Below are 10,265 nucleotides of genomic sequence, written 5' to 3' on the forward strand. Positions count from 1 at the left end.
AGGACAGAAAGAAGTGAATTGACTCTGTTCACAGTGCCTGGTGCGGAGGGTTGGGGGTACACCACCTTTTACATCTGTCTTGTAGTTGGCTAGTCCTGATTGCTCATTCTTGAGGTGGACAAGGCAGGTCCAGAGCTTTGAACTTCAGGGGGAGCCGAATGCTTTTGGTTCTAACTTGAGCCCAAGTATATGTTTCATGATGTCCCCGGTGGGAGGTGCATGTTCTGAGCCCCCTGCTCTCAATCTTGCTCATCCAAGCAGCTTTCAGCTTGGTAAGCAGCCGCACCTGTTCCCCTCACAGAATCTTCTAGTATCACCTTCTAGCAAAACTCAGCGGCTGCCCCAGGTCGTTGTTTCAGTAGGGTTTCTCATTTCTCAGGCTGAGCAGACCTCATTGTAAGACTTCTCCTCCCCCGCCACAGTTGGGGTTGTTGATGCTTTACTAAGTGAATTTTTTTTTTTCAAAATTGGTTTGTTTTTGTGGATTCTCCCCCCCCCCCCCCCCCCCGCCTCCTTCTTAAGCCATTCATCCAGTTTTGATGATTGTTTAATGTTTGCTTTAAAGTGTAAAACATCTCCCGCAGTTTGGCCCATATTTCTTCTTGATTGGTTTGTTTTGTTTCTAGTAGTGGATTTTACTTTAGTTTGTCAGCCCTCTTGTGGGCCCAGTCCCAGCTAGCTAATCTCTCCCAGGAGTCTGTTTGGTGGTGGTGGAGGAGGGGGGCGTTGTAAGCAGGAGATGTTTGTGTTCAAATGACCCTGTGAGAGGCACTCAGAGTGGGCGGAGCTCTTGTCCCCTTTGCCTCTGAGTCTGGCCAGAGCCCTTTTCTGGGCAGTGGTATCCACTTCCAAGAATCTGAACATGAGGATCCTGGGACTACGACCCTCAGATCTCAGGGGAAACTGATGTCCCCCAAAACATATAGAGGAAGTGGTGGATGAGGACTGAGATGTGGCTAGTCTCCTGGGCCTCGGCACCTTCCTTCAGTGCCAGGCCTGACTGTTTTTACCTTGCCTTGTGTGAACTTGGGTCCTGTAGGGGACAGAGGCCCCCATAGGCATGTCCTTGAAGAGCCATTTACCCTGTGGGGCATCTGAATGCTTTTTTTTTTCTCTTTCCATTCAGTGTTTTAGCCATTAACTCAAAAACAGAAACGGTTCTTTGCAAAAGAGGGTTTTATGGATCAGATAACCACAACTTTCCTTCCAGCCAATGTCAATGTGCCACTTTGGTGTGTAAGGGGAGGGTCCTACTTTCCCCAAATCTCTGGCTACCTGAGCCCCAGATTCAGCCCCCACTCCCTGCCCCTAGGATCCCGTGTCTATACGGGTTTAGATTCAATTGAGAGGAGGCCATGTGCTGGGTAGGAGACAGACGCTCACATGGGGCCCCTCCCAAGCCCCACTGGTCTCTTTCTCTGGCTCCTCCTGCATTTTGGGCTTAGGTGACCCCCCTCCCTACTCAGATGTGAGTGTTCTGTGAGGCCCAGGGTTTCGAGTAGCATGGTGCTGATGTGTGTTCTCCTGTGTCCCCCCTCCCCGTTTCTCTCCCTCAGGTCCTGGCTTGGCCTTCATTGCCTACCCAAAAGCTGTAACCATGATGCCGCTGCCCACCTTTTGGTCTATTCTGTTTTTCATTATGCTCCTCTTGCTTGGACTGGACAGCCAGGTACGTATATGTGGGGCTGTGGCGCTCGTGTGGGCAGCCTCACTGTGAGAAGCCATCCTTATTGAAGCTGAGGCATATTCAGACTCTTCCCCCTCAAGCTCCCACCTCACAGGCTTCAACCTGGTTCCCCCAGGGCCCTGGGTTGAAGAAGGCCTCAGCCCAGCATTGGGGGGAGATCCTCCACTCTAACACTCAAGGCTGCTACCTCAAGCAAGGAGATGAGGGTGACTGGGGCTGTGGTTAAGGTCAAACTATAAATGAGAAATAGAAGGCTGGGACCCAGAGGTACAGGTGTCAGAGCATGTGTCAGCCATTGTCTGGGCCACTACAGTCTGTCCAGAAAAGATGAACCACATTTGGGACACTGCTTTTGGTTCAGGCCAGCTTGTCCCCACTCCTCTGATTGCTATACCATCTGCCCCGTCTGGCCCTCCCAGTTTATTTCTTGGGTGGAATCCAAGGCTTCACATGGATCAAGCATGTACTCTACTCGGAGCCATGCCCCAGCCCCATGCTAGGGTTTCATAAGAGGCAGTTCGCTACTGGGAAGTAAGTGTTGGTGACAACCAGCCTGAATCTAGCTCAGGAGAGGTAATACAGTGTGACAATGGCCACATCCATCTCTTTCCTATGAGCCTCAGTTTCCTCATCCTGGCTAATGGGTACGGTTTGTGAAGCACGAAGTTCAGTGCCAGATATAGAGAATTCAGGTGCCTATGAGATTCATGGGAGCTTGTGTGTCCCTTTCTCTGAGGTGAGTGTCTTTTGGTGGGATATTTTTGAAACTCCAGGAGGGAGACTGTGGTACGTGTGCTGGGCAGGTGGTCATGGGCTCAGGCCAGCTAGAGAGACTGGGAAGGCAGAGACTCCTGTGTGGTGTGGGTTTTGAGTCCAGCTACCTTGGGAAAAGTTCTTCAAATTGAAGTAGGCTGTGAGATCAGGTCTGGAGACTGAGACTCCAAGACTCCTCATCACCCTTCCTAAGGGCATGGCCTACCTCCAGTGGCCCTGACAGGATGGGTCCCTGGGGACTTAGAACCAATGGAGGTGAATGAGTCCAGAGAGGGGCGGCAGCTAGCAAGGTCAGGAGCACAGTGTAAATCTTGGCAGCCAAGGGGGTCAGATAAACAGAGAAGACAGTGAAAACCTCTCCAAACCAGAAAAACAGATCCTTGTGGCGTTGGTGATGGGCAGACGCTGTTGTAAACAAGCAAGGGTTCTGTTAATGATTCTTGCTTGGCCCTGGGAGCAGACCCCATGCAGGGCCTTTTAGTGGCTTTTAGAACATCTTCCAGGCTCAGAGGGGAAGAAGAAAACAAAAACACAAGTTAATAAGTGGCTAAGCGTGAAACATCCTCCAGCGCTCCAAACAGGGCTTACAGGCTCACAAGTGGCTGGGGGGGTGGGGGACCTGGGCTCGGTGCAGGCTGCGTGACTCCCATCTGAGCCAGAGGCTGAGTGGAGGATCTTGGGGGGCTGTGAAAGCTTACCTTGGGGTGTTCCTCTTTACCCTGCTTTATACATTGGGGCTCTTAAGGATTGGTATTTAAATGGCCTGATAGTATCATCACTCAAATACAAGTGGGCAAGGAAAGAGGAGGCGGCTGGTCTCCAGTCTTGGTTAGCCTGGGGCTGCGTGGCCATTTTTCCCCCATGTGCAGCTCAGTTGGCATTGATCTCCAGCAGTTTTCTTTATTTGCAGTGCTGGACATCATCAGATCCAGGGCTTTGCCCAGAATAGACGACATTCTTCCCTAGCCCACTGCATCCAGATGTTTATACATTAGCTCCTGTCCCTGCCGCTCTCCTGCCTCTGTGTCACTGGTGCCTTTCTGCAGGCAGCCAGAGAAACTATTTCAGTTCTGGGTCATAGCCTTTCGTGTAGCTTGTGTAGCTTGGCCCTGGGGCTGCCGATTAGCCACAGCTCAGTTCTTTTCAGGTTCAAATTCCCCTTGGGCACAATAGTCAGAGGTCATGAGGTCTACTCATAGAACCTCTTGGTCACCTTGCCCCTGAATTCTGGCCTCAGAGTGCCGGTACCTTTAGGCACATGAAAGGGATTTTCTCTCTGTCCCTTAGGATGCAGGAAAGGGGTCTTCTCTCTGGTCATGTCCATTCTTGGACACTCCCTCACGGTCTCCCAAAGGTCTCCATAGTTGGATCTTTTTCGTAGGAATGCCAGGGGAACGTCTGTCCCCAACCCATCTTGTCTTTTTATTTCATGATGGCATTTTGTGTAGACCAGGCCTCAAATTCAGTCAGGTCTGACTCTGAAAATGTCCTAGCCTTCTTTCTGCCTCTAACCTCCCAATTTCTGGGATTGCAGGCATGTATGCTGTACCTGGTTATGCTGTGCTGTGGAACCAACCCTGGGCCTTTGCCTGCTAGCTGAGCACTCTGCCAGGTGTTTACATGCCCAGCCTTTAGCATTTTAATGTTTCAGTGACTCAGAGCAGTCTGGGTGAGGCTCCTCTAGTCTAAGTACTTTTGTGTCCCTCAAACCCCCAAATACTGCCAAGACCTGTGTATTTGTGCCTAAAGTCTGATAACTAGGGATGTTGTTGCCAGTATCATTGGTTGGGTTAAAGGTGATGTATCCAGAGGGTGCAGTTTTATGCTGCTGTTAAAAGGCAAGATAGATCTTTGTGTAGGGACATAGCACAGTTTCCAAGATAAATCATTAGGTACAAGATTGAAAAGATGTAGAGAGACTGATAATCATCCTAGAGCATGGGGTGTGTGTGTGTGTGTGTGTGTGTGTTCCTAAATGTTCCAGAATTTTCTTTGTCTGGAACCAATGGATCTTGGATCACAGGATTTCTGGTGGGGTTAAGCCACCATGTGAGTCATACCTGAAGTACCTTTAGTGCTCTGGATGGGGAAACTGAGTCCAGGCTTTGCCCAGAGTCTCCCAACTGGTTAATGCAAAGGTTGACCTTAGCTTGCTGTGGCTGAGCAGCCCCTGTGAAAGGCTGGGCTAGGCATTCATTGCTTTAGTGTGTGTAGCATCAGCCTTGACAAAGGAAAGAGGCTGTCATGGCCACACCTCTCCCCCCAAGAGTGTCCGGGCAAAGAGCTGGCCCTGGCTTCCTAGAGAGTCTCTAGTGAGTCAGGTCTCCAGTGACAAGGGTGGGAATGGCCCAAGTACAGACATAGCCCTGAGTTGCTTGGACCACAGAGCACAGTGGCTGCCTGCACAGCTCAGGGTCTGGCGACATGGATTTCCAGGTGGGTCTCATGAGAGGTAGCCCAGCCCTCCTCCTGAGCTCCAGACCCGTTTCTCTCTCTCCCTCTTGCCCTCAGTTTGTTGAAGTCGAAGGACAGATCACATCCTTGGTTGATCTTTACCCGTCCTTCCTAAGGAAGGGTTATCGTCGGGAAATCTTCATAGCCATCTTGTGTAGCATCAGCTACCTGCTGGGGCTGACGATGGTGACGGAGGTAAGTGGCTGTTACTCTGGGGGCTGTGAGTTTTTCCCTTCCTACTTAGGATTTCTCGAGGCCACAGGGGAGGCCACGATTGGGAGAGGGGCCTGAGGGGGTGAGAGGGTTCCCCTTACCACACCTCCTTTAGGTTGATCCTGCAGCTTCCCCCATATTCCCTTACTGAGATGCTGTGGTCAAACCAAGATTGTGGCACTTGCTTGGCAAGTACTCTACCATTTGTGTGGGTATCTGCTGAGCAGAGCATACGCTCTTCCCAGAGAGCAGGAGCCATACTTGAGGAGGAAAAGAAGCCAGGAGCAGAAGGGAACAGAAAGGTTGAAGGCTAGACATTTCAGTGGCTGGAAAAAGGGCAGATAAGAGGGCACGAGCCTGGGATCCCCCAGAGCAAGCTTTCCTGCCTCCGGGACATTGGCACGCCTGAGGTCTCTAGGAGAAGGTTGTCAGTCACTTCCCAAACCCTATTCAAGCTTTCACTTTTCATTACCAAAATAGAAGCTTTTTGGGAACTGCTTGAAAGAACACTCCGTCTGTGGCTGTAAAGATGTCTCAGGGTGAAGAGCACTAGTTGCTCTTCCCGAGGACCTAGGTTCAATTCCCAGCACCCACATGGCTACTCACAACTGTAGCTTTACTCCTGGGGATCCAACGTATACATGGTCTGCAGACACACCTGTAGGCAGAATGTCTAGTCACATAAAATAAAAATAAAGGCTATAAAGCATTAAGAATATCCCTCTAAAGTCAGATCGCCTCTCTACTCACCAAGCATAGGTTCCTGTGACTTGGCCACACTTGGTTTTAAGACACCCTGTATATAGACTAGTGTGACCCTTTGGGTTGCTTAGATGTGTTAAACTCTTCGCCCAACCCTGTGTGTTTTGTCAAACATGAAGTTGAATTTGTTATAACTGGCCTTGAACTCTCAGCAGTTCACCTGTGTAGACTTCCAGAGGATTTGTTGTAAGACTATGAGCCACCACATTTGGCCCTGAATATTTTTTCCTTTGTTTCTTTTCTTTTCTTTTCTTTTCTTTTCTTTTCTTTTCTTTTCTTTTCTTTCCTCTTTTCTTCTCTTTTCCTTCTTTCTCTCTCTTTTTAAAAGTACCTGTATTTGGTCCTCCTAGCTTTTGCCAATTTTTCTTTGGAATTTTTAAAAAAAAAGTATTGATTTACCATAGCTCTTTATATATGGAGAATTGGAGACCATATAACAAACCAACTTTATCCTTGATTTTTTTTTTCCTTCACAGGGTGGCATGTATGTGTTTCAACTCTTTGACTACTATGCAGCTAGTGGTGTATGCCTTTTGTGGGTTGCATTCTTTGAATGTTTTGTTATTGCCTGGATATATGGTGAGTATACATGTTTGCACATCGTTTTTCTAGCTGTTCATTTGGGCAGAGAATATAATGGAAAAGCTTCCCTTGTCTGGAATAGTCACTTCAGGATTCTCCCTGAGCACATCACAGATAATCCCACTGAAGGCACAAGATGTGAACATGTTGCTATAAATATAACACTGTCACCTCAGAACCTAGGGTGACCTACTCTTTGGCCCAGAAATGGTCCATTTTGATCTCTTAGAGAGCTGGGATTAGCCATGCTAAGATGTGGACTCTGTCTAAGACTTCCAGCAAAATGCAGGTACCCAGCTGCACTGAATGTCACATGGCCGTGCTTGGTGTGGAGACATAGGCCCGGTGGTTGAGATGGTGACCCCAGCTGCGTTGTTTCCTGGTGCTATTCTGGCTTTGACCACCATGTCACCGGGGACCCCCACTGCTATCTCTTGTAGGCGGTGATAACTTATATGACGGTATTGAGGACATGATTGGCTATCGGCCTGGGCCCTGGATGAAGTACAGCTGGGCTGTCATCACTCCAGCTCTTTGTGTTGTAAGTCTCACCTGAGCGTGACATTTTCACCTTGTGATCTCTTGCATTCTGTGGGCTCTGGTAAAGCCAGCTTCAGCTATACCTGGGACAGTGGGGGCAGTTTGCTTTATGTTGCCTTGGTTGCATAGGGTTTTGTAGGACCAATAGGAGTTTGTGAAGAAGAGGAAGCAGGAAGGGCAGTGTCAGGCTGCTGTCCTCTGCCTGCCACCTTGGAGCTGGCTTTGCTGCTTGCATGTTACCTTCTCTGAGACTCTGCTTGTGAGTACCATCGAGCTTTTGCAGCAGAGCCTGGCCAACACCCTAGGGATCTTCATGTGTGGGCGTTCTCCCTGTACTGCTGTTCCTGGTCAGCATCTTGGGGAGTCCAGATGTTCGTTGCTTTAAAATCAGTGCTTAGTGATTAACAGGTCCCCTCTCCTGTGACCTCTACTCCCAGGCTAGACCAAGTGACATGCTGATTGACTCCTCTGTCTAGGCCTCAGTCTTTTCACCTCACCTTGTCACCTCTGTGACAAGGATACCCTGATGTGAGACCTCAGTGCAGGTGACAGGGTTTAGAATCTGATGAGTCTGATTGTGGCTCTCGGCACACATATCTCTCAACAAAGTCAAGAGACTGCAAAACAGCAACTGGAGGCTCAACCCAGGTAGGGTTGCAGTCAGCTGGGCACAGGCCCGTAAGCCTGTCCTTGTTCACACCAGGCTTGTGCCTGGGGTCCCTCTCACACTAACCTCCGATTTCCTATCCTCTAGACCAGTGGTAGTCTGCACTCTGGTGGCAGAATGAGGCCCTCTGCTGGAAAGTCTAGGTAGAGGCCAGAGTCACCCACCTCTGGGGCTCACTTTTACGGAAGCTGAAGCTGTTTAGGCAGAAAGCAACAGAGAAGGGTAGGCTCTGTGGGCCACCTGTCCCCACCATGCACCACTATCACCCATCAGACCTGGTTTTAGGCAGTGAGTAGTGGATTGGTTTTGCCATGGCACTCCCTGGGTTGCCTCATTTTTTTGAGAAGGATACAGAGGGCAGTTCTTCCAGAGTCAGAGCGCCTCCTCTCAAAGGCAAAGGTAGACTCTGCACAGCTTTAGGGTTCAGGACTCACCCCACCATTCTCTTCAGGACCAAGGCCAGGTCTGCATCCTGTCACTGGGACCAGACCAGTGTGACAAGAGATAATGGCATTTAGGCCGCTGGCTGCCCCGCTCTCATCCATGCTTTTGGCATTTATTGTGCACCTGCTGTGTATGTCTAGAACCACATCTGGTGTTAAAAGAGAGGTGCTCTAGAGTGGTGGTTCTTAGCCATCGCCCCACCGCTTTTCACTGGGGTTGTCTGAGACCACTGGAGAACACAGACTTTTACACGATCAGTCATAATAATACCACGATTACAGTTGTGAAGTAACAACAAAAATTATTTCATGGCTGGGGGTCACCACAACACGAGGAACTGTACTAAAGGGTTGCAGTATCAGGAAGGTTGAGAACCACTGCTCCAGAGGGAGGGGAACAGCCGAACTCTGGGTATCAGAGCCACATCGCTTCTGAAGGGAAAAGCTGGGGTCTGGGTAGGTAAGGCCAGCGCACTGGAGTGGACGTCGGGTGAAAAGATGAAGGAAAAAGGATGGGCAGGAGGAAGTGGCCTTTGTTAAGGCCCTGGGCACATTCGAAAGAGCTGGAAAGAACCCCGAGGGGTGGGGGTAGATAAAGAAGGGTGGGGTCGGCTACGAGCTGACCTGGGGAGCCAGGGGAGGGTGAGCAGGTGACTGGGTCAGATTTGCCTTGGAAAGATCCATAAGGCACCATGCCACCCCATCTCCATAGTAAGGATAGAGGAGAGGCCCTGCCCCAGATAAAGTCCACACTGCTCTCAAATGCCTACGGGCCCTCTGACTGCTTGCCCCGTCTCTCCACAGGGATGTTTCGTCTTCTCGCTTGTCAAGTATGTACCCCTGACCTACAACAAAGTGTACCGGTACCCGGATTGGGCAATTGGGCTGGGCTGGGGCCTGGCCCTTTCCTCCATGCTGTGTATCCCCTTGGTCATTGTCATCCTCCTCTGCCGGACGGAGGGACCGCTCCGCGTGGTGAGCACGGGGCATGGGCCATGCGAGATGGAGGACAGACAGTGTCGGTTTCTGTGTGAAGTTAGGCAGGATTCTCGCCCTCTCTGAATCCCAGGGTTTCTCTCACCCCATGAAAGGCCTGAGAGCCAAGGCAGGAAGGAGTACGCTGTGGGCAGACAGACAGGTGCCATTCACGTTGGAGAAGGCTTTGTGGTGACATTTAAAGGGGGCCATGAACTTAAGAGGAATGTGCCCAATATAGTGTGAGGTAGAGTGTGGTCCTGGTGTGGGGTACAGAGGGTCAGTCAGTAGGCTAGAGAGGGGACAGAGGCCTCACGTGCCAAGTTAGAGGCTGTGGGAAATCTCTGTTCTGAGTCAGGGTAGGAGATAAATTCTGGAGAGGAAGCCCGGCACTGCCCAACCATGCCACTCTCTGCTGGGGTGTGCCGCCACGTCTGCCCTGCTCCCAACCTCTGTGACTGCCTGATTCCTCACGGCGACCCTTCCCTTTCCCCCAGCCTCCTTAGGAATTCTTCCCACAATGTGGGAGCCTCCAGGCCTGGCAGTCCCCTGCTCTTTCCGCGAAATCCCTTTCTCAGAATCTACTTTAACCTTTGCCCCCCCTGGGCCAGCTCCAAGGCCCCACCGTTTTATTTTGGGCTGTTTTTATTCTCTTACAAAAAGAATCTGGAGCCAGGATGTCCTGGGGCCCTGGCTCCCCCTTGAGCTGGCCCAGGCTTCCTCCTGTGGAGGGGGCTGTGTTGGCTGGGAGAGGAGTGGAGACCAGGAAGGAGCCAGGGCATCACAGCTTCCCCAGAGGGTAGAGGAGTGGGGATGGGACGCCACCATTAAGCTGGAGTCAAAGCAGCCACCTCTGTTGTTGGTGCTGAAACAGTCAGCTCCAGACACACAGGTAACTGCAGGGCCTGCTCTGAGCCAACTCCGGTCACCTTCAAAGGTTATTAGTACCCAGACGTGAGTTAGTTGGCCTTTGCAGGGGTGTTTAGAGGTGTGTTCTGGTTACAGGGTCTCTGAAAACCTGAATGTTTTTGTTGTGGTGGTGGTGACGATGGTTGTTACTTTGGTTTTTGTGACAGTATCTAAATCTATAGACCAAGCTGACCTAGAACTCACTCAAGTCCAAGTTGGCCTCAAACCTCCCTAGTGCCAGAGTTATGGGTAGAAGCCC

At 50.6% G+C, this 10,265-nt stretch overlaps 1 protein-coding gene across 8 annotated transcripts in view; it reads left to right on the forward strand.

The window, feature by feature from the left end:
* The window catches only part of Slc6a6 (solute carrier family 6 (neurotransmitter transporter, taurine), member 6), a 75,016-nt gene that overhangs the window by 59,313 nt on the left and 5,438 nt on the right, over positions 1 to 10,265 (forward strand). For all 8 annotated transcript variants that reach the window (XR_003956177.1, XR_003956178.1, XR_003956179.1 and 5 more), the window contains 5 exons: positions 1,557 to 1,669; positions 4,973 to 5,110; positions 6,367 to 6,469; positions 6,913 to 7,013; positions 8,927 to 9,097. Coding sequence is in view for 5 of the 8 variants with exons in the window: in XM_030255303.1 (XP_030111163.1) it covers positions 1,557 to 1,669; positions 4,973 to 5,110; positions 6,367 to 6,469; positions 6,913 to 7,013; positions 8,927 to 9,097 (626 nt within the window). In the remaining 3 variants the exon portion in view is untranslated. The remainder of the gene's footprint in view (positions 1 to 1,556; positions 1,670 to 4,972; positions 5,111 to 6,366; positions 6,470 to 6,912; positions 7,014 to 8,926; positions 9,098 to 10,265) is intronic.

This window comes from Mus musculus, chromosome 6, assembly GCF_000001635.26.
Source record: "Mus musculus strain C57BL/6J chromosome 6, GRCm38.p6 C57BL/6J".
In the NCBI taxonomy this organism is placed as follows: domain Eukaryota; kingdom Metazoa; phylum Chordata; class Mammalia; order Rodentia; family Muridae; genus Mus; species Mus musculus.